We start from the raw sequence: 27,793 nt of genomic DNA on the forward strand, positions 1-27,793 counted from the left end.
CTTCTACTGTGTGCAGTTTTTCATATTTAAATTTATGAGTTATGAATAATAAATTTGAGCCGGTTCAATTACTATATAATATTAGTATATAATAATAAATTAAAATGAAAGACTAGAGCACGCCCACTTACTAGCCAAGCTACTGCCTGCCTCAATCGAGCTTTTAACTGGACTAATCATATTCAGTATGGTTTAAGTCTGAATGCCACCTCTAAGGACGACATTAATCAACTATTTTTTTAATGGGTTTTTCTATAGAGTGCCCATGGGCACTCTATAAGAGAGGAGAGAGATAAAGAAAAGTGAATTGCCCATAGAATTTAGTGCAAATCAGGAGGGCCCATGGGCAATTCACTTCTCTCTATCTCTCTCCTCTCTTATAGAGTGCTCATGGACACTCTATAGAAAAACTCTTTTTTAATTAGTTATGCTTTTCTTTCTGCTGGCTTGGACTTTTGTCAAATTATTTGTTTACAAATTGGAGTTGAACAACGATAATAACAATATATATATGTTTGGGTCAAAAGTTGATTTCATTTGCCAACAAACTCATTACAACCGTTTATCGATTACAAGTTCGAAAAAAAGAGAAAAGTCAATCTTTTTATAAGATCTCCTTATACAATGAAAATAAAAGATTATAACTCTAGTCAAACTACACACAACAGCAGTTTAGCTCCTGTTGTTTGCGTGGGAACTTCGCGTGTGCCGGGGACGCGTTAGTCCGTGGATCGTCGCTGATCAGATCCAGTTAACAGAAAAAGTTAATCAAAGCTCCTACTTCACGAAGGAAGTAATTGCAGAAGCAGTAATCCCGACCAAGCGAGATTACGACTCTTCTAGAGATTAAGACCAAGCTTGATTCGGAGGAAAGGGTGTAAGGGTCTCAGATCTCTCGAAATCCACTCTTTATGCACAGGAAATCGCCGAGATCTAGCTAACCCTCTTTGAAATTCTTGGCTATGCCCTCACAAAACCAGCAGCACCTCCCCCTCTTGATTATTTTTTCGCCCTTGAGAAATGAGCCCACAGGCTTGTATTTATAGGCTTCGGTTGGGGGTTTTGGATAAGAATGATGGATTCAGTCTTATCTTCAGTTAATAACCGTGTAACCATGTTTGGAGATGATATCTATGTAGTTAGGAACCTCTGGAATAGAAGAAATCCCGTGAAAACCCGTCAAAAATCCAAAAACGTGTTTTTGGCTCAAACATGGCCGAACCACTATTTGGTGGCTCGGCCTTGGCCGAGCCACTGATTCTGAGTCATTTTGATGTGACTCGGCCGCCAGCGGCTATTTTAGTCTTTCGGGTTTTGACTTGTTACGTCGTTTACGCGTATTTCGTCATTTCGTTGACTTGTACGCTTCTCGGATTCGGTTCATACGTTTAGTGAACGCGCGGATTGCTTGACGGTGACCGACGGACGTGCATGCCACTTGGTTCGCCGTTTTGGTGGCCGATGAGCATACAGACCACTTGGCGGTGCCTGGTGAGCACGCGGACCACTTGGATCTGGCTGACGAGTGCGCGGGCCACTTGGAGGTGGCCAGTGAGCGCACGGGTTACTTGGTTTGCCGTTTTGGTGGCCGATGAGCGGCGGACCACTTTGCTGGTGGCCGGTGAGCCCGCGGGGCCACTTGAGCGGCGGACCGAGGGTGCGCGGACCACTGAGATGGTCGGATAGCGCACGGGTATTGGTGGCATTTTGGTGGCCAATCAGGGTGCGGACGCACTTGGCGGTGGCCTGTGAGCACGCGGGCCACTTAGAGCTGGCTGACGAGTGCGTGGGCTACTTGGAGGTGGCCGGTAAATGCACGGGCCAATCGTTTTGCCATTCTGGTGGCTGATGATCGTGCGGGCCACTTGGCGGTGGCCGGTGAGAACACGGGCCACTCGAATAAACCTCCTCGACTTGGATGATGACGTTTATCGTCATCTCTTCATCTCAAGCTGCGTGCGGGAACCTATAGGCATTTTTAGATGCCTACAGATACTCCCTCCAAAGTATTTCAGCCTCATTCCTTTATAGAAGAGTCTAAAATAATTTGGATGTGATAGGCCCCACCTTCAGTCGGTGTCAAAGGACCCGTAGTTGGCTTCAATTCTTGACTTCTTTGATTTTCAGTCTATTCTATATTTTGACGAATAGCTAAAATTCCTCTGACGCTGCATTTATCGTCTGGCTGTTGTCGAAGTCTCGAATCGAAACTGATGAGTTGGTTTTGGCTCGTGTTGTTGAGTTGACTTTGAATTGACTATCTTCATCGGAAATTCATATCTGAACTTTGGGATTGATCGGAGGCTACGTGTTGACCGGCGTTGACCTTCGTCACAACGCGTTGACCGGCATTGACCTAGGATTACGCGTTGATCGGTGTTGACCTGTGTTGACCTCATTTGTCAACTGGAGTCTATACAGTTTAGGCTCTTAAGATGTTAGAGCGGGGAGAACCAGTTTATATTCGTATACTCCTGGGAGTTGCGGGAATCAGTTTAACCTCGTGTACTCGTTGGAGATTCAAGGAGATACAATTTAGACTCTTATACTCATCAGATTGTGGCGGTCCCAAATGTTGGGGCTGCAGGACCAACTGTTAAAGCTGATTCATCTGTATGTATGGATTTTATCTTGAAGTTGTTGGATCCTCAAGTCACGAGACCAACTAATGGAACTGGTACGTCAATGTCTTTCATATTTATAAGATTTTTGGTAAACCCTCAACCATCAACGGGTTTGATGAGTCTTTACCGACTACCGTTTGAATCGGGCTAGCATGCAGATTGTTTAAGTCTGTTATGCATGTAACGTTATGCTAAAAGAGTTAATCCTTTTAGTACTACGATATTAAATATGTAGACTTCGTCTTTCTTACGGGAATAGACTACCCGATAACGCATGTTAGGTGATGACTTATCCTTTCTTAGGATTCGGGATAAAAGTCCCCACACTTGAATTCTGGTATTTTTTTCACTCGACGAAAGACTAAACCAGCAACGCGTGTTAGGCGTAGGCTTATCTCTATTTAGGAGTCGAGATAAAGTTCCCCACTTGTGTAAGGCGCGGATTTTGCCGTTATTAATAGCGGCCTACCTGTAGGGTCGAAAAAATTTAAGATTGATTGATTCTCTTATTTTAAGAAAACCGGGTTCGATCACTTAGTACAGACCCTTACAATCACTCACTCTCTCTCTATTACAGAGGAAGAGAAGATTAATTCAGCTTCTCTTTTGTTTAAGGTGGGTTCTAGGTGGCGAAAGAATGCTTCCCCCGATGCTTGAGTCGAGCTTGCCTCCCGTTAACTTTAAGGTGGGTTCTAGGTGGCGAAAGAATGCTTCCCCCGATGCTTGAGTCGAGCTTGCCTCCCGTTAACGATCAGACCAAGATCGTAAGAGCTTCTGACGCTTCCCCCGATGCTTGAGTCGAGCTTGCCTCCCGTTAACGATCAGACCAAGATCGTAAGAGCTTCTGACGTAGATTAACCGGCTGGAATCAAGGTTCGAACTCCGGATTAACGTGCAAAAACTTTAAGCTCTGATGCTTCTCTAAGTCCAAGCTTGAAAATCTCCAATCAAGAATAATCAACCTACCCCCTTCATAGCTGCTTGCGGCTATTTATAGGAGTTTGAGCACGTAACCGACGTGCTACAATCGTGGAGTCGTGGGCGTAACTGATACGCTAAAATTGTGGAGTCGTGGCGTAACTGACTCCTTGAATCTAGCCCACGTGGCTAACTGGATCTTCGTGGCCGCTACAGCCTGATTTAATATGGGTGAGGAAATTCACTGTGTTGGCTAACCTCGTCCTTGATGTCGAGCCTCGTTGCGTGGCGAGCCTCATCTTTGATGTCGAGCCTCGCTGCGTGGCGAGCCTCGTGAGATTCTTTAATAATGAGCTTCGTCTTCACTGACGAGCTTTAAATCTGATGACAAGTTTTGTTTACATTGACGAACTTCACCTCCAATGATGAACTCCGAACCTCGTATCCAATGACGAGCTTCGAACCTCGTTTCCAATGACGAGCTTCGTCTTTGATGTCAAGTCTCATTTCCAATGATGAGATTCAAACCTCGTTTCCAATGACGAGCTTCATATCTTGTTTCCAACGACAAGCTTTGTTGTCTGAGACGAGGTTCATCATTGTAATGACCCTCATCATGCTCGTTATGAGCTTCAACGTTCTAAGGCCAAATGATTAGCCAATGATCTATGAAGATCCATTAGAGTGGAGGAGAGATAGGCTTTTTTCATTAGCCTCTCAATCTCCTCCTTTTCTTTTCATGTTGATCATGCCTATTTATAGGCTTGGGAGTATTATAAAGTGAGTTAATGAACTTTAACTCCCTTTAAATGAGGGAGTTAATGATCATTAACTCCCATTTAAATGGATGAGTTAGTGGTCATTAACTCTCCTTAAAGGGGTGAGTTATTGATCATTAACCCTCATTTAATGTAGCCCTTTGAAACGGTGCCTGATGAGGTTCGTTTTTCAGATGAGGTTTGTTCGCCTGACGAGGTTCGTTTGCCAGACGAGGTTTGTCCGTCTGACGAGGTTTGTTTGCCAGACGAGGTTCGTCTGTCTGACGAGGTTCGTCCGCCTGACGAGGTTCGTTCACTTCGCTATGTCTTTGGTGAGCTTAATTGTGCCTTCATCTTTGGCGAACTTCATCTTCAATGACGAACTTCGTTTGTAGGTGAACTTCGTCTTTTGATGGATAGTATGTTGTTTGTCCTATTGAACCGAGACAAACTTTATGAATTGAGGCTGAGGTTCATCATTGTGACGACCCTCGTCGTGCTTGTAGTGAGGTTCAACTCTCCTTCGTTTTTTGGCACTTTTTAGTGTCTACAAAACCCCCTTTAAAATTTTCAGACCCAAATTGGATTGTATGGGTGTGGAATACTTTGAACTCTCTTGGTTGTGGCGAGCTTGGCTTATACGACGAGTTTGGCCTCCCGACGAGCTTAGCCTCTTGGCGAGCTTGGCCTCTTGGTGAGCTTCAACGCTTCGCGGTGAACCTCATAGTTTAAGATGAACTTCGTTGTTTTGAGCCTCGACACTTCGAGACGAGGTTCGGCTACTTGATGAGTCTCATTGTTCTGTTCGAACTTTGTTAGACCCATGTGGGGCTGTCAATCAGGACTTAGGATTTTTAGCAAACCCTCAGCTATCAACGGACTTGGTGTGTCTTTACCAACTGCCGTTTGAGTTGGACTAGCCATGCTTTTGCCCTTAGCATGGTAAGATGTCGAGGAATTTCTCTTAGGCTCAATGCTAAGATTTCTCCTCTATCCTTAGCATCTTTAAGGCCTTAGATCAAATGTATGTTAACGAGGTTCAAATTATGACTAAGTGTTAAGAACGAAGCTCAACACATAGCAAACTCGTTAATGTATGTTAACGAGGTTCAAATTATGACTAAGTGTTAAGAACGAAGCTCAACACATAGCAAACTCGTTAGGAAAATGAATGTCATTTGTGAAAATGACAAGTGTTAAGAACGAAGCTCAACACATAGCAAACTCGTTAGGAAAATGAATGTCATTTGTGAAAATGACAACGTTGGGATAATCATATCGTTCAGTGACTTAGAAGTATAACGACAATGATGGAAGCAAAGGCACATCACTTGGTAGGCCAATATTGGAAAACAAACGTTATTTTAGGTAATGACGACGTTAGGAAGATCAACTATCAGAGGTAATCATTAACCTGATAGCTTTCTTGTGGACCCATCATCTTGTTGAAGAGGATTGATGGGAGATTTTAGGAGGGAACCAAATCATTCAGTGACACAGGAGTATAACGACTGTGATTAGAATAGTGACACATCACGTGGTAGGTCACTATTTAGGAATAAGGGGTAGATAGGGGCTCATCGCTTGGTAGGCCACTATCAATGAACAACGTCATTTGCGGGAATGACGATGTGGAAATGATCAAGTCATTCAGTGACATGAGAGTATAACGACTGTGATCGGGACAGAGGCACATCTCATGGTAGGCTAATATCATAAACAACGTCATTTGTAGGAATGACGGTATGAAAATTATCAAGTCGTTCAGTGACATGGGAGTATAACGACAATGAAAGAAACGAAAGCACATCACTTGGTAGGCCAACGTTGGAAAAACGAACGTCATTTAGGGAAATGACGACGTTAGGATAATCATGTCGTTCAGTGACTTAGGAGTATAACGACAATGAAGAAAACAAAGGCACATCACTTGATAGGCTAATTGTGGAAAACGAACGTCATTTGAGGTAATGACGACGTTAGGATAATCATGTCGTTCGGTGGCTTGGAAGTATGACGATAATGATGAGAACAAAGGCACATCACTTGGTAGGCCAATGTTGGAGAATGAACGTCATTTGAGGTAATGACGACGTTAGGATAATCAACTATCAGAGGTAATCATTAACCTGATAGTTTTGTTGTGGACCCGCCATCCTGTTGAAGAGGATTGGCGAGGGAATTTGGAGGAAGTGACTATCAGAGGTAATCATTAACATGATAGTTTTGTGATCCCGCCATCCTATTGAAGAGGATTGGCGAGGGAATTTGGAGGAAGTGACTATCAGAGGTAATCATTAACATGATAGTTTTTTGGTAAGGGGCCAGATGCTCACGTCTGACTTCGGACTCACCTTGGAGTTGATTTATGACGAGCTTCGGGTCGTCATGGTTTCATCAGAGAGAAAGCTTAAGGTAGTACATGGTTTTGCAGAGAAATCATGACTACCCCCACTCCAGTGATAGCTGTAAATCAGGATTGAAGGGTAAAGACTCCTGCATCTAATAAGGCTTGAATCTTATCCTTTAGCGTATAGCATTTAGAGGTGGGATGATGAACCATCCTGTGGTACGCACAATAGTTGGGTTCATCCATTCTCGACATCTCCTCAGGTCGCATCGATTCTGGGAGCTTGATCTTTCTCGTATTGATCAAGGATTCGAAGATTAGGATGACTTGCTCATCTTGGAAGTCATACTTCTGCTGAAAGTGGCTATCCGAAGATTTGCCCTTCTACTTTGACGAAGATTGGTCATCATCTCCTTGAAAATCACATGGCTCTTCAGTATCTAGCCTTTTGAGCATGCTTTCGACCTGTTCTCCTTGGCGAACAAGCTCTTTCCAAGTTCGGGTCTTCACTGCTCCAATCTTGGATAAAATACAGATCGATAGGTTATTGCGACACATCTCGATCAACGTACTTTCAGAGACTTGATCACGGCAATGCAGCGACCGATTTCTAAATCTTTTGACAAAGTTACTGACAGACTCTGTCTTCTTCTGCTTTTCAGTTAGCAGGGTGGTCATAGATACTTCTGTGTCATCGTCAAAGAATCTGGCCAGACAGAGCCTTTCTATGTCCTTCCAGCAAGTGATGGATTCAGGCTCTAGTCTGCGAAACCATTCAAAAGCGACCCCCTTGAGAGTACTAATAAAAAGTCGAGTTATAATGGGTTCATTCCCCACTATATGTCCAGTCTGCGCTTGGAAATAATAGATGTGTTGGGTTGGAGAACCTTTTGTTGGCCTTCTTGTTTTGATGATGTTTAACAAACAATTTACTTCTAATGTTGTTTGTCTAGTGTTTGTGTTTTTTGTATTTATTCTAGGCAAACAACGTGTTGGAGGATGGATGGAATAGAGCTTCAACGATCATATCCAAAGGAGGTTGGCGGAATGTCGGTGAAGCAATATATAATTCAAGTTAAAGATCAAGTTCAAAGATCAAGTTCAAGCTTCATCCGCAACGTGTACCAAGTTGAGCCACAATGAAGATCAAGATCAATGCTTGGGTAACTTTAGTTTAGATTTTATATTATGTGTGTTAAGTACCTTAAGCTCAATATCATATACACACACATATTTGGTTTCTATGTATATATATAGTTATATATATACATGCATGGTTTTGAGTTTTCATGCTTTGGACACGCTTGCGAAATACATGAGTTTTCACAAATACAAATTCAATTTGAGAAATTCTTTTTCTAACATGTTTGTTTTCATGTTTACAAATATTTCACAAAGTTTCATCAAGTTTGGAATTGATTTGTTATGTTTAATGGAATTTACAAATTCACGTTTTCGTTCGTGCACATGTTCGTGCATGTTTTACAAAACTGATGAGTTTTCACAAATAGGAAGTGATATTTGAAAAATTCTTTCTCTGACATGTTTATCTATATGTTTAGAAACTTTCCTCCAGTTTTTACTATTTTTGGAGTTGATTTACTGTGCCAATTGATTTTATAAAATCGTATATGTTAACAGTTTTTCAGAAACTGTAAATTTGTGTTCAAATATTTATTTCTCTCAACTGGGAAAAGATTTTTCATAAATTCTTTCTCTGATATGTTATTCTACATGTCTAGAACATTCCCACAAAATTTCATAATTTTTGGAGTTCATTTATTATTTTAAATTGATTTTACAAAACAGCTGGACACTGCTACAGTAACTCCGGTCGACCGGAAATGTCTCTGGACGTTTCTCAGCTTTGCAGATGGCTCTCGGTTGACCGTACCGGTCGACCGAAGTTACTGTACATCCGACCGTTGCTACAGTAACGGCTAGTTCTGTTTTTTGTTTATTTTAATGTTTTGGGGGTGTTTTTCTTGGTTTTTGGACTTGTTTCATGAGCCTATATATACCCCATGCCCTCATACCTCTAAGGTAACTCAAGAAAATATTTTAAAATAGTTTAACAAGGGTTTAAACTTGTTTAGTGTTTGTTTAAGTTTAAGAAGCTTTTAAGTATTAGAGTGTTTTGGTTTTGTGATTCAATTCAACAAGAGCTTGAGGAGATCATCTATTGGTGTTTGGGCATCCAACTATTCTCTCTCCATCTCTTGATCTATTGAGAAGTTTTCTAAACTCTATTTCTAGCTTTTTATATATATATTTGATTATCATTGTTATTAAGCTAGAACTACATTGAGTTTAGTTTTGATTTATATCTCTTTGTTCACACACAACCTATTGAGCTTATTGTATTTACATTCATAGTATAATTGGGTTGTGGGATTGTGTAACTTAGAGAGTGAGCTTATAATTCGTTCTCATTCATTGTAGAGAACAAACACTTTGTATTGAGCCTAATTGTGAGGATTCACTTGTAATACACTTGTACACCGAGAGAAGTGTGTGGTGAGAGACGGGGTCGAATCCAAGAGGAGTGGCGTCGGTTGACGTGCCTAGGGAGAGGTTGTAACCGAGCACTTGAGGAGGAGGACACGGGCTAGGACCAACACTTAGTGTGTGAGGTGTGATTGCATAGTGATTGTATTGTGAGGTGTAAACGTTGTTCGGGTGAACGTAGAAAACCCGGTTGTGATAGTGGAGATCTCCTCGAAACTGCAGGAGGCTAAGTGGCTTGAACTTTGGAGGATAAGGGACGGAGTCCCATTTGGCAGGGTATGGCCTGACGACCCCCAATTCTCTGAAGTTCCTTTGAAGCTTTAAAGCCTCAAGCTGCTTCTGGAAATCGTCCAACTTCTGATCTCGGTCATTCTTGCGAGGGTTGGACTCAGCTTCAGATGATTCAGAGAGAATGTCAAAAATCTTTTCCCCCTCATATTCTTCATTATCGTCATCTTGATTTCGATGGCTAGATTTTCGAACACCGGGTGAAGGTCGCTGGTGCCTTGATTCTGAGGATTCGGCGGTGGCTTTCTTCTTCTTCTTCTCCTTGAGGAGTTTTTCCACCATATCCTCCAAGCGTTTGATAGACTCCTGTTGTTGGAGTATGGTTTATTGTTGCTCTTCCACCTACCTTGCCAGGTCCTCCTCACTTCCGGCCATGTGAGCATTTGCCTGTTCACTTTGATCTGTATGGGAAGGCTGAGAAGTGGCAATAGCTGAGTTTTCAGTTTCAGCACCACCAGATAAACCCGCTAGCTTGCGGTAGTCTAATGGAATCATCGCTCCAGTACGAGAACAGGTATGTTGATAAACGCCCTGGCCTTCAATAAGTGCCTCTCGTAATCCGGGAGATCTTTCAAAATCAGAAGACTCCGAATCATCAGCTGAGATTTTGCTTTTACCCTTGCTGGCCATGTTGATCGTCACTTCAATGTGGCGATTCTTGGGCGCTTGTCTCTTTGGGCGAAAGCGTCTTCTTCTCGATGATGCAACTATTGAGAATTCAGTCAATCGTTCGAAGACTGAAGATTTATGCGTCGAATCCCCATATGGACATTGGGAAAGCACCGTAGATATGAGCTTCTCACAGCAGCAATGTGATTGCATCTGATTCACGCTTCGTTTGCGCGTGAGATAATCCTGAAGGTCACCATCTGGACGACCCCCAGTCAATTTTGTCGTCATAGCTTTACCCAAGTGAGACCCTCTAAATGATAGAGGTTGATGACCTTGGGTAAGTTGACAAACTCCGTCATTTGCATGACGAGGTTTGTTGTCAGGACGAGTTTGATGAGTTCGTCTTCTCGGTCGGTTCTTAATCTGAGGTCTGTTTTCATGCTGAACCTTGGTTTGAACCGTTTGTTGATTTTGTTGAACCTCTTTTTGAGGATGAGGTTCATGTTCTGAGTCTACTAGGGTACGAGGATGAGGTCCGTCTTTCAGACGTTCCTGACCCTCGTCAGACTTACTGACCTTAGGTTGATTAACCTTCGGTCTATAATGAAAACCATCTAGCGAGACCAAAGCTCGAGCCCTACGACGAGCTTAGTTCTGACACTGACGTTGTCGAGCACGTCTCGACAATGGAACAACGGAAACCTTTGCCTCAGCCGAAGCTGGGCGAGGTTCGTTATCAGAAACCGTAATTTGGCTAGTAGAAGCCGAAGTTCGGCTAGGTTGTTTAACAACCCATTTCCTAGCCTGACGGCTAGTTGTTGGAGCCTCCTCTTTGAGGGGCTTGGACTTTTCCTCGAGGCTGACTCGAGTTGAATCATCAGAAACCGCTTGGGTTGAGGTCTCATACGAGACTCGACGGCACTTACGTGCCTTCGTGGGACTAGACTTACCAGAGGAGAGGTACTCCTCGTATTTAAACTGGTCAAATTCGATGACCAGAGTTTCGACGTCCGTTCCCCCTACAATCTTGTCTGATTGCGCCACCACCATCTCGTCGGAGAGAATAGCTGCTCCCACTGTGGTCGCCATCTTTTGTAGGGTCGAAAAAATTTAAGATTGATTGATTCTCTTGTTTTAAGAAAACCGGGTTTGATCACTTAGTACGAACCCTTACAATCACTCACTCTCTCTCGATTACAAAGGAAGAGAAGATTAATTCAGCTTCTCTTTTATTTAAGGTGGGTTCTAGGTGGCGAAAGAATGCTTCCCCCGATGCTTGAGTCGAGCTTGCCTCCCGTTAACGATCAGACCAAGATCGTAAGAGCTTCTGATGTAGGTTAACCGGCTGGAATCAAGGTTCGAACTCCGGATTGACGTGCAGAAACTTTAAGCTCTGATGCTTCTCTAAGTCCAAGCATGAAAATCTCCAATCAAGAATAATCAACCTACCCCCTTCATAGCTGCTTGCGGCTATTTATAGGACTTTTAGCACGTAATCGACGTGCTACAATCGTGGAGTCGTGGGCGTAACTGATACGCTAAAATTGTAGAGTCGTGACGTAACTGACTCCTTGAATCTAGCCCACGTGGCTGACTGGATCTTCGTGGCCACTACAGCCTAATTTAATGTGGGTGACGAACTTCACTACGTTGACGAACCTCGTCCTTGATGTCGAGCCTCGCTGCGTGGCGAACCTCATCTTTGATGTCGAGCCTCGCTGCGTGGCGAGCCTCGTGAGATTCTTTAATAATGAGCTTCGTCTTCACTGACGAGCTTTAAATCTGATGACAGGCTTTGTTTTCATTGACGAACTTCACCTCCGATGATGAACTCCGGACCTCGTATCCAATGACGAGCTTCGAACCTCGTTTCCAATGACGAGCTTCGTCTTTGATGTCAAGTCTCAGTTTCCAATGACGAGCTTCGTCTTTGATGTCAAGTCTCATTTCCAATGATGAGATTCAAACCTCGTTTCCAATGACGAGCTTATGTCAAGTCTCATTTCCAATGATGAGATTCAAACCTCGTTTCCAATGACGAGCTTCATATCTTGTTTCCAACGACAAGCTTTGTTGTCTGAGACGAGGTTCATCATTGTAATGACCCTCATCATGCTCGTTATGAGCTTCAACGTTCTAAGGCCAAATGATTAGCCAATGATCTATGAAGATCCATGAGAGTGGAGGAGAGAGAGGCTTTTTTCATTAGCCTCTCAATCTCCTCCTTTTCTTTTCATGTTGATCATGCCTATTTATAGGCTTGGGAGTATTATGAAGTGAGTTAATGGACTTTAACTCCCTTTAAATGAGGAAGTTAATGATCATTAACTCCCATTTAAATGGATGAGTTAGTGGTCATTAACTCTCCTTAAAGGGGTGAGTTATTGGACATTAACCCTAATTTAATGTAGCCCTTTGAAATGGTGCCTGACGAGGTTCGTTTTTCAGATGAGGTTTGTTCGCCTGACGAGGTTCGTTTGCCAGACGAGATTTGTCCGTCTGACGAGGTTCGTTTGCCAGACGAGGTTCGTCTGTCTGACGAAGTTCGTCCGCCTAACGAGGTTCGTTCACTTCGCTATGTCTTTGGTGAGCTTAACTGTGGCTTCATCTTTGGCGAACTTCATCTTCAATGACGAACTTCGTTTCTAGGTGAACTTCGTCTTTTGATGGATAAGGTGTTGTTTGTCCTATTGAACCGAGACAAACTTCATGAATTGAGGCTGAGGTTCGTCATTGTGACGACCCTCGTCGTGCTTGTAGTGAGGTTCAACTCTCCTTCGTTTCTTGGCACTTTTTAGTGTCTACACTACCATAATGTCGAATATGTGGGTTTTTGTCCTTTTTACGGTCAAGGACTAACTGACAACACGTGTTAGGCGCTGACTTATCCCTACTTAGGTTTTGGTATAAAATTCCCCAGATTTGGATTCTGGTATCTTCTTCACTCGGTGAAAGACTAACCGGTAACGCGTGTTAGGCGTTGACTTATCCCTACTTAGGCTTCGGGATAAAGTTCCTTGTGCGTGTAAGGCACAGATTATGGTGTTATTAATAATAACCTGCCACAATGTCGAATATGTGGATTTTTGTCCTTTTTACGATCAAGGACTAACCGGCAACGCGTGTTAGACGATAACTTATTCCTATTTAGGCTTCGGGACAAAATTTCCCCAGATTTGGATTCTGGTGTCTTCTTCACTCGGTGAAATACTAAACCGGCAACGCGTATTAGGCGTTGACTTATCCCTATTTAGGCTTCAGGATAAAATTTCTCATGCGTGTGAAGCACGGATTTTAGAGTTGAAGGATAGTGTTTTTTCTTGGGACAAAGACGAACCCAATACTGGAAAGGAAGAATTTTATATTCTATCTCCAGTTACAAAGGAAACTCAAAGTGGGATTTTCACTTCAAGAATCCGGGAAGGTAAAACTAAGAGTAGGATCTCCACTTCGACAATCGAAAAGATTCAGATAATCCTAACTGTCGGAAGGTTTGATTACCGAACTAAATGTTGGTTTCTCGTTTATCGAGAGTGAATTACAGTTTTGGCTCTAACTGTAGGAAGGTTTAACCGAGTGGGAGGTTTGAGACGATCCTAACTGTAACAAGGTTTGATCGCTCGATTTGAAAGTGGACCTCTCGTTCATGGAAGGAATCGAGAGGAGATTTTGGTTGTGGCCCTAACTGTAGGAAGGTTTGATCAAATGAGGGTTTAAGATGATCCTAACTGTTTAAAGGTTTGATCATTCAATTTGTGGACCTCTCGTTCACGAAAAGAATCGAGAGGGGATTTTGATTGTGGTCCTAACTGTAAGAAGGTTTGACCAGGTAGACAGTGAGAGTGGGAGTACAAATCACAGTGGGAGTGTTGACTTATACCGATTACTCAGTAGGGGTTCTTGGTGTCAAGTGATAAGAACTTAACACGAAGGGGTTTGACAACTCGTTAAGGATTAACAAATAAAAATTCCAAGCATTATGTCCGGACTCTAACAATGAAAGTGTTGAGTGTACAGACATAGTAGGAGTTTGAGTGGATTAAACCAGAAAGAATTTTAGTGGACCCCCGTCAATTAATTTGATCAGTGAGGGATTTTGTGATGGAAGATTGTAAATCATCAACACCAGTGGGAGTTTTTTGTGAGGGAAGATTGATCCAATGAAGTGATCAAATCTCATCTCAGCAAAAGAGTGCTTGGAAGTTGGTGGAATTGATCCCGACAATAAGATGTGTTTCACCCTTGAACATTCAGAGTCCGAGTGGGAGCTTCTCATTTATCACTTCTTTGTAGTGACCTGGTTATCCCTAAGAATACACCATATAGCATTTTTCGAGAACTTCTCGTTACATGAATCATCCACCCCCAGCTTCCTTTGTGAAATCGGGTCTAACATTGTACTTAGTTAGATGACCGGGTTATCCTTAAGAATACCAAGCATAACACTCTCTAGGAACTTCCCGTGAAAAAAAGGAAATAGTTTAGACTCATATACATGTTGGAGTATTGAGAAGCAGTTTATACTCATATACTCTTCAGAGTGTGCATTCGGCTTAATTTAGCGTTATGACGCCAGCTTCAACCAATATTTGAATGCTATTTTTTAGAGCAAAGCAAGCATTGGTAGGATAAAGGATCCTTCTATGGTACGCACAGTACTTTGGATCCGTAGTATTGTCAGCTTCCTCCGGATTTGCGATAGGTGGTAGCTTGATCTTGTTGTTCTCAAGGAGGGATTCGAAAATGGCTGGAACATTTTCGTCCTTGAAGGAGTACTCTTTTTGGAGTCTCGGATCCGAAGTCTTTTGCTATCTTCGGGGTTGTTGTTGCGACGTCTGATTAACGTCAACAACTGCTGCAGGTGCCCTCCCCTTACTACGGGAGATGAAGCTTGAGTTCGAAGGGTTAGCCGTCGGTTGGCTTCTTTCGGCTTTCTTCCTTTTGAGGAAGCGTTCAGCCTGCTCTCCACACACTTCAACTCTTTTCAGGTGTTGGACGGTGATACTCCCATAACTTCTAAAATATTAATGAATAGGTTGTTATGACAGGTTTGGAGGATGAAGTCCTCTGTGACTGGATCTTGACAATTCATCGTCTTATTTCGGAAGCGCTTGATGAAGTCGTCAACCGCCTCTTCATCTTCCTGTTTCTCCTCAAAGAGTGTCCTGATGGATACCTCGGTGTCGTCGTCAAAGAAATTGCTGAGAAATAAGCTTTCCATTTCGTCATAGCCGTTGATGCTTCCAGGCTTGAGACGACGGTACCAATTGAAGGCAGGCCCGCGAAAGGTGCCAACGAATGACCAGACCATCAAAGGCTCGTTGCCAGAGATCACTCCTAAGTGAGACTTGAAATAAATCAAGTGTTGAGTGGGGGAGCTCTTCCCATCAAATGACGTGAAGTTGATCAGGTTGAACTTCGCTGGATACATGATCGACTCCAACTCTCTTGGATAGGGACTCGGAATACCGATCTTCTTCACCTCTCGAGCAGACATCAGAGCGTTGATTTTGCTCTCGATGTCTTTCATCTTCTCGTCCTCGTCTGTATCATGCTTTGGACGATTTCTAAGAGGAATAACGCAGCCACTCCTAGCATTGTCATCTTCGGTAGGACCACCCCTAACGTCGTTATCTTCAGTAGGGCTACCCCCCAACGTTCTGGTCAGCCAGAGGGTTGTCTCCATCGAGGTGTTCGTTCATATCTGAATTGCTACCTGCTTGGTTAGCAATGTTACGACGGCTGGATTCACCAAGTTGATTAGACAGAGCCCGATCTATTGGTCATGCTCTTCCTTCATCCGTATCATGGCTATTTCCAATTTGAACTTGAAGTTCTGTTTTTGCTTAGCCAAAGCATCCTCGATGATTTTGGCCATTTGCTCGGTGTTGATCGTAAGTGCGTCGCGGGATTATCCTAGGCTGGATACCGTATTATCAAAAGCGATTGCAGAGTTAGCATCTGATGCTTCAACATTCGAGGATAATCCCCTCTGTATTCTCTAGCAATCCCTTTGTCTAATGGTTTCCGATCGCAGCCAGGTTAGACGATGCGATATGAGCGGGTCAGAACTAGAAGGTTGAGTTGACTTTCCTCTATCAGCCATGTTAATTGTGACTTCCGAAAGTTCGTCATCTTAAACGGATGATCATTTCTTGCTGATAAACACGTAAAATATGCATTATCTTAGTGTGTTACAAGCATGATTTACAAGTGTTTAATGCATATTTCGTATTTAGATCGAGGATATTGCTGTGGTTTGTGTTCTTATATGTAGGTATTGGCTCAAGATTGAAAGATTTGATGATCGTTGGAAGTTATACAAGAGTTTGAAGCAACAACAAGATTTCGAAGGCATGGTTCGTGAAGAAAATGGATGCACTAGTATGAAGAACTGGAATTTCGACCATGATGCAATTCGAATCAAGAAAAACTCAAAAGATGAAAGTTGTAGATCTCTTCAACATATTTCCAACGCAATTTGAATCACCTCATTCCGAGGTCGGACGCAAAAGTTATAACAAAAATACCAAAAACTAAAGAAACAAGCACAAAATCAGCAAAACAGCCCCTACCACACCCTGGTGTGGTGCAGACCACACCTATGGCACGGGAATTAGTTATTTTCTAGATTTTTGGGGACATATAAATAGATGTTTTGACTTAGGGTTTTGGATATCTTTTGTTATGTTATGTTAGCCATCAATTAGCAATTATTTTGGAGTTCAAGTATTGAAGAAAGACACTAATTTCTTGTACAAGATTGGATTGCAAGTTTTGATTTTGAAGATCTCAATTGAAAGACGGGTTAATTCTTTCCTCTCTTTGATTTATTTCTTCTTATGATTGATTTGCGTAATTATTTAATGTATTATCTTATCCCAATCATGTGTGAGTAGTTTTCTTGTCTAGGATTGGGAAAGAACCCAACTTTTTGGTGATTGATAATGAATTGATATAGGTTCTTGGTAAAAGTTTAAATCTTTAAACTTGATTTCTAGTGTTTTAATTTTGTTGATTCGCTTGATCACCGTATTAGCAATCATAGGTAGTTAATTGAAGGACTGAAAGGTGAAGATTAATACCGGATCTCTAGAAATTAAGCAGGGAGCTCGAACCACGAAAGTAGGCTAGATTCCTTGGGGATTTAATTTGGATTAGCATAAAGCTTAATGGGTTTAACTTAATCTTAATTCCACGAAAGTAGGTTAATTAAGATTAATTAGGCACGATCTTTAGACCTTGAAAGAGGCTTTAGATTAATTTAGGCTAATTCACCCTTTTTAGTTTAAACCAACACCGAGAACTGAAATAATTCATCAGTGAGCATTCGAAGTTGTGGTGATAACCCAATCCTGGCTCTTCATTATATTGAATTTCCACCTGATTAGTTATTATTTTATTTCTTTTAATTTTCATCTCTTCTAATTTACTCATTAGTTTAGCTAGTCGAATAACGTGAGGTTTGGTAATTAACCCTAGTCCCTGTGGGATCGACCTTGATAGCTACAACGAGTCTGTGCGCTTGCAGATTTTACCCATCAAGTTTTTAGCGCCGTTGCCGGGGACTACGGTGTTAATATTGAGTTCTTACGTTATTAAGCTAGACTAGATTTTTTATTTTATTTTTATTCTCTTCGCTTCTCACTTTCTTTTATGCAAGGGCATCAAACAGAAGTACACAACGAAAACAATCCTGAATTATTGGTGACTCTTCCAGAGATAAGAAGGTATATAAGGGAGCAAAGGAACACAGAACAAGCTACAATGGGTGATCAGAATCAGCTTCTTAAGGATTTCGCTGCCCCAAATGCTCAAGGCACACATTCGAGTATTACAAGGCCCACTGTTGAAGCTAATAATTTTGAGCTTAAACCATCACTGCTCTTAATGGTTTAGCAAAATCAGTTTGGAGAAGGTGCTACTGAAGACCCGAATCTCCACCTGTTAATTTTTTTGGAGTATTGCGACACTTTGAAGCTTAATGGAGTGACCAATGATGCTATTCGACTCAGATTATTTCCGTTCTCTTTAAAGGACAAGGCTAGGGCTTGGTTGCACTCATTGCCCGCTGGGTCCATCACCACTTGGGATCAGTTGTCCAGGGCATTTCTTGCAAAGTATTTCCCCCCAAGTAAAACAGCACAGATGAGGAACCGGATCACAAGCTTTGTACAGAAGGAAGGAGAGTCACTCTATGAAGCTTGGGAACGCTACACGGAATTATTAAGGATGTGCCCTCACCATGGACTGGAGAAGTGGTTAATTGTTCACACCTTCTATAACGGGCTCACTTACAACACTCGGATGACTGTTGATGCTGCAGGAGGAGCTTTGATGAACAAAACAATAGATGAGGCATACACTCTCATTGAATACATGGCTCAAAATCACTATTAATGGGCGAACGAGCGAGCTCAGACATCAAAAGATGGCAAGTATGAAATAGATGCTTTAGATCATATATCCTCTAAAGTTGATGCTTTATTTAAAAAGGTTGAAAGCTTGAGTATTAATTCTGTGGCGTCTACTTCAATTGCATGTGAGATATGCGGTTATGTGGGTCATTCTGCACTTGAATGTCAATTAGGAAACCCCTCATCCCTTAATACTTCTGATAATGAACATGTTAACTATGTTAATAACTTTAATCAGAAGGTAGACCCTTTCTCCAACACTTATAATCCGGGGTGGAGGAATCATCCTAATTTTTCTTATAGAAACCCACCTGGAAATTCCATGCCCGCATCTAATTTTGGTCCACCTGGTTTTCGTGCTCCTCAATCTAATCTCCCTCCCCAAAGGTCTAATTTGGAAAATATGATGGAAAAGTTTGTGATGACTCAGTCGAAATTGAATGAAGACTTTAAACAATAACAACAAACCACCAATGAGGTAGTAAAATAATTGGCCTCCAAGATGGATTCCCTAGCTACACATAACAAGATGTTAGAGACACAAATCACTCAATTGGCGCAAAATGCTAGCTCTTCTTCTAGGCCTTCAGGCATGCTACCTGGACAACCTGAGACGAATCCCAGAGGTCATGTGAATGCTATAACCCTTAGGAGTGGAAAACAATATGAGGGACCTAAGATGAAGGAATATGATGGGGGAAATGGTCATCATGAAGAAAAAAGTAAAATTGTGATAGATGTGGATAATGAGACCCAGATGCAGGAAGAAGAAAAAGTTGAGAAATATGTGGCCCCCGCTCCTTACAAGCCTCCTCTACCATTCCCCCAAAGGTTAGCTACGGCTAAGTTAGAAAAGCAATTCGGAAAATTTTTGGAGATTTTGAAAAAGTTACACATCAATATCCCGTTCACTGAAGCTATTTCTCAAATGCCTTCCTATGCTAAGTTCTTGAAAGAGATCCTATCTAACAAAAGGAAGTTGGAAGAATACGAGACTGTGGCCCTTACTGAGGAGTGTAGTGCTATCATCCAGAATAAGCTGCCTCCTAAGCTTAAGGATCCAGGTTCATTTTCTATTCCTTGTGTTATTGGTAATGTTTCTATTAACCGTGCTTTGTGTGATTTAGGTGCAAGCGTAAGTTTGATGCCAATGTCTATTTGTAAGAAGCTTGGCATAGGTGATTTGAAGCCAACCACGATATCACTCCAACTGGCGGATCGATCGGTAAAATATCCGGTAGGTATACTTGAAGATGTACCTATCCAGGTCGGTAAGTTCTTTAGGTTGATTTTGTTATTTTGGAAATAGAAGAAGATTCTAACATTCCAATTATATTAGGAAGACCCTTCCTTGCTAATACAGGTGTCATAATTGATGTTAAAAGTGGAAGGCTCTCTTTAAATATTGAAGGGGAGACGGTAGAATTTGATTTAAGCAATACTATGAAACTCCCTCTAACTGATAAAATTTGTTACAAGGTCGACGTCATTGACAAGTGTACACATGAGCAAATTGCAAACAATAACTCAGCTGATCCACTTGAGAAATGTTTGGTAAGTGATTGTTCAATAAATGATGAAGACCCCGAGGTAGCCGCGTATGCTCAATCTTTAGAATCAACATCAACTGCTCCACTTCGAAATGCAAAGCTTGAAAGATTGATGCTAGAGCCAAAAGGATCTATTTGTGAAAAGGATAATGCGCCAAAGGTAGAATTAAAACCCCTTCCTTCCTCTTTAAGGTATGAATTTCTTAGCCCTGACTCTACTTATCCTGTGATTGTGAATGCATGTCTAAATAAAAATGAAACTGATAAGTTGCTTAGAACACTTAGGGTGCATCGCAAGGTCATAAGATACACCATGGACGAAGTAAAGGAATCAACCCATCAATTTGCATGCATAGAATTCTCTTGGAAGATGATCATAAACCCTCTATAGAGCACCAACGTAGATTAAATCCTAACATGAAGGAAGTGGCTAAAAAAGAGGTGCTTAAGCTACTAGATGCTGGTGTAATCTATCCTATTTCAGATAGTGAATGGGTTAGCCCGGTTCATGTGGTTCTAAAAAAAGGGGGTATGACCGTAGTTAAGAATGCGAATAACGAACTTATCCCTACTAGGACGATTACGGGTTGGAGGATGTGTATTGATTATAGAAAATTGAACAAGGCAACTCGAAAAGATCATTTTCCACTTCCCTTTATAGACCAGATGTTGGAAAGGTTGGCTAGGCATTCCTATTTTTGTTATTTAGATGGCTATTCGGGATTTTTCCAAATCCCTATTCATCCTAGTGACCAAGAAAAGACCACTTTTACATGTCTCTATGGGACCTTTGCTTATAGGCGCATGCCTTTTGGTCTTTCAACGATGTATGATGGCTATTTTCTCTTATTTTATAGAAGACATTATGGACGTGTTTATGGATGACTTCTCTGTGTACGGAACTACTTTTGATGGTTGTTTAGCTAACTTGTCTCGAGTTTTGCAGCGTTGCGAAGAAGTTAATTTAGTCCTAAATTGGGAGAAATGCCATTTTATGCTAAGGGATGGAATAGTTCTAGGATACAAGGTGTCCGAGCAAGGAATTGAAGTTGATCGAGCAAAAGTGGAAATCATTGAAAAATTACCGCCACCAACATCGGTTAGGGGAGTAAGAAGTTTCTTGGGACATGCCGGTTTCTATCAGCGTTTCATCAAAGATTTCTCAAAAATTTCAAAACCCTTAACTAACCTTCTTCTTAAAGATGCTACCTTTGATTTCACTGATGAATGTCTCGATGCTTTTTGCGGGTTGAAAGAAGCATTGATAACAGCTCCTATTATGCAACCGCCGGACTGGAATCTCCCATTTGAAGTCATGACTGATGCAAGTGATTATGCGGTTGGTGCTGTGTTGGGCCAAAGGAAGAACAAGATAGTTCATGCAATTTATTATGCTAGTCGCACTCTTGATGAAGCCCAAGTTAACTACGCTACCACTGAAAAGGAGTTATTAGCAGTTGTTTTCGCCTTTGACAAGTTCAGGTCTTACTTAGTGGGGTCCAAAGTCATCGTTTATACCGATCATTCCGCCATCAAATATCTTTTGAGCAAGTAAGATTCCAAGCCTAGGTTGATTCGATGGATACTACTTTTGCAAGAATTTGACTTAGAGATAAAGGATAAGAAAGGGACAGAAAATTTGGTGGCAGACCATTTGTCGAGGATGAAACCAGAATCACATGATAGGGAGGAGGATGAACTACCGATCGACGAATCTTTCCCAGATGATCAATTGTTAGCCATAGAAAGATTGGATGCACCATGGTATGCATACTTCGTCAACTACATAGTGTGTGGAGTTTTGCCTCCAGATCTGAGCTATCAACAGAAAAAGAAGTTCTTTGCTGACTTGAAGTACTATTTTTGGCATGAACCATTTCTGTACAAATGGTGTGTTGATGGGATGTTCAGAAGGTGTATTCCTGAAGATGAGGTTGCCAGTATTCTCCATCATTGCCACTCATCTTCCTACGGGGGACATGCGAGCACTTCAAAGACAGCTGCAAAAGTTCTACAATCAGGTTTCTATTGGCCGAGTCTTTTCCGGGATACAAATCAGTTTGTGAAATCTTGTGATAATTGTCAGAGGACCGGGAACATTTCGAAGCGACATGATATGCCTTTACACTCCATCTTGGAAATTGAGGTCTTTGATGTGTGGGCAATAGATTTCATGGGACCGTTTCCGTCATCGTGTAACAACAAGTTCATCTTAGTGGCGGTGGACTACGTCTCCAAATGGGTAGAAGCGATAGCATTCCCCACCAACGATGCTAAAGTTGTTGTAAAACTATTCAAGAACGTTATTTTTCCAAGATTTAGGGTGCCACGAACGGTGATTAGTGATGGAGGTTCACAATTCATTGAAAGAAAATTCGAAGCTCTCTTAAGACAATATGGGGTCACTCATAAGGTTGCCACGCCATACCATCCTCAAACTAGTGGTCAAGTGGAGGTTTTGAATCGAGAAATCAAGAGTATCTTGGAGAAAATAGTTAATCGTTCGAGAAAGGACTGGTCTATGAAACCCTCAGATGCTTTATGGGCCTATCGAACTGCCTACAAAACACCCATAGGTATGACACCGTTCAAGTTGGTGTATGGCAAATCGTGCCATCTCCCAGTTGAGTTAGAACACAAGGCGTATTGGGCTACAAGTTGCTCAATTTTGATATGAAGACCGCCGGTGAGAAAAGAAATCTTCAACTTCATGAGCTAGATGAGCTACGTTTAGATTCCTATGAGAATGCTCGCATTTATAAAGAAAAGACTAAACGATGGCATGATAAGAATATCCTTCGAAGAGAGTTTAATCAAGGAGATATGGTGCTACTATTCAACTCTCGTTTGAAGCTTTTTCCGGGCAAGCTTAAGTCTAGGTGGTCCGGACCTTTTCAAATCCGTGAGGTTTTTCCTAGTGGAGTTGTTGAAGTTTGGAGTGAAACAACGGGATCTTTCAAGGTGAATGGGCAACGATTGAAGCACTATATTGTAGGGGAACAACACGAGAAAGTGGTCACTTATACCCTTTCCGATCCCCCTTCGTCGGAGAATTGAGCAAAAAATGGGGTCGAGCTCATGACCATAAATGAGCGCTTCTTGGGAGGCAACCCAAGTTTCCACGCATTCTAGTTCTTTTATTTTATCTCATTTAATTTTATTTTTTTATTATTTATTTTTTAGGCAATTGGATCGGCACAAATTTACTTATACTATTTTCGATCATGCAGTTGTGAAGAAAGGGAGGATATGGCAAAAAAAACTGCTGAAAAAGGAGTTAAAGATGGAGTGGCAGAGCCTACCACACCCAGGGGTGGTGTACGCCACCCCCACGGTCCACAGAAAAAAAATTTCAGACTCTACCACACCCTTCTGCCACACCCGTGGTTCGCTGTAGAGATAGTTGGACACCAAAATCCAGTGCGTACCACACCCGTTCGTCACACCTGTGGTTCGCTAGGTTAAAAAGAAGAAAAAAAACGGAAAAATCCCTCAAAAACCCCACCCCTCTTCTTCGACCTAACCAACCCAAATACCGCCGCCCCCATACTTCATCCCTCCGGACCCTCATCAACCACCCCATCCTTCGTTCTACACACCGCCAGCGACCCAGGTCGTCGCTATCTTCATCGCCGTCCTCATCTTCCTCATCAACCACGACCAATCGGCCGCACCTTCCAGCTCTTTTCGACCCCAGCAGCGGGCGCATCCTCTCACATCTCAAAGCTCGACCCCATCCCTCTCTCCGACAGCATCAATCTCCGCCGCTTTCATCCACGACCGCCGTTCTCATCTTCCCCGACTTTACGATACACATCTCTTCGACCACCGATCGGCTCCTCTCATCATCGCGGAGGTGGTTCTTGGCATTGAAGCTATACACGAAAGCAATTATGTTCACAGAGATTTTGGATTGTGCAAGCTTTCAGATTTTGGATTGTGCAAGAATTTGGATTGCAATAATGAAAGGGATGATGGCATTACGCAAACAGTGAACCGTGAGGGGATTTTTCAGACTGATGTGCAGCAATTTACGGAGACAGTTGCACAAGCCGAACAGTTAGGGCTTTGGAGAAAGAATCTACGAACTTTGGCTTATTCAACTGTCGCCACCCCCGACTATATTGCGCCCGAAAATTTATCAAAGAAGGGGTATGGAATGGAATGTGATTGGTGGTCACTTGGAGCTATTATGTATGAAATGCTCATGGGTTATCCTCCATTTCAGTCTAAGGAAGCTCTGGCAACATGCAGAAAGGTAGTAAATTGGCAATCACATTTGAAATTTCCCGAATACTTGACAATATCTGAGGAAGCTAAAGACCTTATTCAAAGACTGTTGTGTGACATTGAGCGTAGGATTGGCACAGGAAATGTTGAGTAAATAAAGGCTCATCCTTGGTTTGAAGGCATTCAATGGGATAAATTGTATCAGATAAAGGTTGTTTACATACCTGAAGTCAATCATGAATTAGTTACCCAAAACTTTGATAAATTTGATGAGGCGCGGTTAGAGAATGAGAAACAAATTCCTTTAAGACCAGCACCAGGAGATAAGACAATTTCTTCGAAAGACCTGAAATTTGTGGGTTACACATTCAAAAATTTTGAAATCGTCAACAATCATGGGCAACATCAAAAAGCAGATTTGACGAAAAAGAAGAAAAAGGTCCCTTCTGTTAAATCTATCTTCAACGCAAATTGATGTAGTCTTTTCATGAGTGGCAATGCCGCCAGGATGCCATCACTCTGCCTCCTCCTGACCAGTGAGTTGGTATGCCCTCTGCACCCTTGCACTAATTTCTATCTTATTACATTGAGGACAATGTAGATCTTAAGCTTGGGGGTGTGCGTTGTTCATTCATTGGTTGCCCGTCTATAATTGCCTATTTTTCTTTTATTTTAGTTTTTCTTTTGCTTTGTTTCTCCTTTCAAAAAAAAACAAAAACAAAATAGGGAAATGATCTCCTGATGATGACATGAATGCTTAACCTTTATCGATCATTGAACTAGATAGATGCTCATTAATCGGGACTTGACAACTTCTTATACCATCTTTCAACTGATTCTCAAAGGCTTTTGATTACAAGTTAACAATATGGGAGAACCAGACTTGAATGTTCTTTTGTCTTATAGGATTTAGCATGTATGTGGCTAGCATCATAACTATTACTCTATTGAGACAAGAGGGAAATTAAATTTGGTAGACATAAAACCCGTGAGACTTTGAGCCTGAAATTGGATGCATTACATATCCAATCATTATTTTCTTTTCTTGTGTGATATTCTCCAATGGTGTAGGCTACTAGAACTTGCATTGAATCTCTTCAAGGCCACATATAACTTTTGTATGCATAAAAGGTGATTGAGGCACATTTTTGTTTATAGTCCACATTAGCCAAATAGCCTACCATGCACTATTGTTTTATTTGATTAGCCCCCTTGATCCTATGAGCCTAATTTTTGTTGATTAAACCCACATATGTAACCTTCAAAATCCGATTTTATTCCTTACCCAGTGCCTAAGCTAGTGGAGCACATTTTATGATACAATGGGTTATGTGAGTAATGTGGTGTAAGCTTAGGGGTGTGAAAGTAGGCGTTTGCTTCCCTTTTCATAATTCTTTCGAAAAAAAGAGAAAAAAACACTAATTCGAAAAAAAATGAATAAAGTGTCATCTTTATGGTGTATATAATTGCGGGTGTCGAAAGAATTTATTATGGCATACTAAAAGGAGTAGTTGGAAGAAGTTCTTTAATAGATGATGGAGTTTGTGTAGATGTCATTGATCTTACTTTGAGATCTAATCTTTTTCAATTATCGCTCCACTAGTGATAGGCTTTCAACTACAATCCTGTCGTTTGTGAAGATTATAGGAGCTTGTTTGTAGACTGGTTACTTGCTGGTAATATGGCGTGCTGGAAGCCTTGGTTTGTTGTGGGTTTTATGTCTAATCTGAGTGATAAACACGTAAAATATGTATTATCTTAGTGTGTTTCAAGCATGATTTACGAGTGTTTAATGCATATTTCGTGTTTAGATCGAGGATACTGCTGTGGTTTGTGTTCTTATATGTAGGTATTGGGTGAAGATTGAAAGATTTGATGATCGTTGAAAGTTATACAAGAGTTTGAAGCAACAACAAGATTTCGAAGGCATGGTTCGTGAAGAAAATGGATGCACGAGTATGAAGAACTGGAATTTCTACCATGATGCAGTTCGAATCAAGAAAAACTCAAAAGATGAAAGTTGTAGATCTCTTCAACATATTTCCAACGCAATTTTAATCACCTCATTCCGAAGTCGGACGCAAAAGTTATAGCCAAAATACCAAAAATTGAAGAAACAAGCACAAAATCAGCAAAACAGCCCCTACCACACCCTGGTGTGGTGCAGACCACACCGGTGGTGCGGGAATTAGTTATTTTTTAGATTTTTGGGGACATATAAATAGATGTTTTGACTTAGGGTTTTGGATATATTTTGTTATGTTCTCTTAGCCATCAATTAGCAATTATTTTGGAGTTCAAATATTGAAGAAAGACACTAATTTTTTGTACAAGATTGGATTGCAAGTTTTGATTTTGAAGATCTCAATTGAAAGACGGGTTAATTCTTTCCTTTCTTTGATTTATTTCTTCTTTTGATTGATTTGCATAATTATTTGATGTATTCTCTTATCCCAATCATGTGTGAGTAGTTTTCTTGTCTAGGATTGGGAAAGAACCCAACTTTTTGGTGATTGATAATGAATTGATATAGGTTCTTGGTGAAAGTTTAAATCTTTAAACTTGATTTCTAGTGTTTTAATATTGTTGATTCGCTTGATCACCGTATTAGCAATCATAGGTAGTTAATTGAAGGACTGAAAGGTGAAGATTAATACCGAATCTCTAGAAATTAAGCAGGGAGATCGAACCACGAAAGTAGGCTAGATTCCTTGGGGATTTGATTTCGATTAGCATAAAGCTTAATGGGTTTAACTTAATCTTAATTCCACGAAAGTAGGTTAATTGAGATTAATTAGGCACGATCTTTAGACCTTGAAAGAGGCTTTAGATTAATTTAGGCTAATTCACACTTTTTAGTTTAAACCAACACCGAGAACTGAAATAATTCATCAGTGAGCATTCGAAGTTGTGGTGATAACCCAATCCTGGCTCTTCATTATATTGAATTTCCACCTGATTAGTTATTATTTTATTTCTTTTAATTTTCATCTCTTCTAATTTACTCATTAGTTTAGCTAGTCAAATAACGTGAGATTTGGTAATTAACCCTAGTCCCTGTGGGATCGACCTTGATAGCTACAACGAGTCTGTGCGCTTGCAGATTTTGCCCATCACTTGCGGAAAAGTCTTGGCTTAGTATTCGATGTTTCAGAGGAAAGCCTTTGGAATACCGAGACCCTCTGTGGAGCGGCCTTGGGGTAGCTACACGCTGATAATACTGCCCTGATAATTTTGGCGCATGGACATTGAAAGTCCATCCCCCGGGTATTTCTCTTTCGATATCTGATCGTATCTCCATCTCGATAGTACAAATCATCGGCATGATGACCAGAGCAATCTACCACACGTTGACATAATTTCTTAAGTATAACGTTGTCATCTAACGAAGTTTCCTTTTGAGGGCTTGTTGCCTTGTTGGTGTTCTCAAGAGTCACACGTTTGGAGCCGCGCTTTCGTGAGTGCGGGACCTCCAAAGGATCTTGGATAATGACTCGCATTCCGAGGCGGTCAGTTACAGGAGTTTTCCCATTATAGG

General features: G+C 41.4%; 2 protein-coding genes across 3 annotated transcripts in view; one reads left to right on the forward strand and one right to left on the reverse strand.

Annotated features, from left to right (window-relative positions):
• LOC109838034 (pentatricopeptide repeat-containing protein At1g43980, mitochondrial) overlaps nucleotides 1–27,793 on the reverse strand; it is a 50,844-nt gene that overhangs the window by 3,176 nt on the left and 19,875 nt on the right. The gene's annotated exons all lie outside the window — the stretch shown is intronic.
• On the forward strand, nucleotides 18,978–20,416 carry LOC109839226. Its single transcript, XM_020407655.1, has 2 exons — nucleotides 18,978–19,610; nucleotides 19,760–20,416. Exons 1-2 carry the CDS (start codon nucleotides 18,978–18,980, stop codon nucleotides 20,414–20,416), a joined length of 1,290 nt encoding a protein of 429 aa, XP_020263244.1.

The sequence above is a fragment of the Asparagus officinalis genome, chromosome 4 (assembly GCF_001876935.1).
Source record: "Asparagus officinalis chromosome 4, Aspof.V1, whole genome shotgun sequence".
NCBI lineage: Eukaryota > Viridiplantae > Streptophyta > Magnoliopsida > Asparagales > Asparagaceae > Asparagus > Asparagus officinalis.

Excerpts from the sequence above, each read along its gene's own strand:
- LOC109839226 (XM_020407655.1), top strand. The coding sequence starts at position 18,978 with ATGGATTCCCTAGCTACACATAACAAGATGTTAGAGACACAAATCACT. Across the intron at positions 19,611-19,759 it reads TGTGTGATTTAGGTGCAAGC|GTTGATTTTGTTATTTTGGA; the intron begins GTAAGTTTGATG and ends TAAGTTCTTTAG.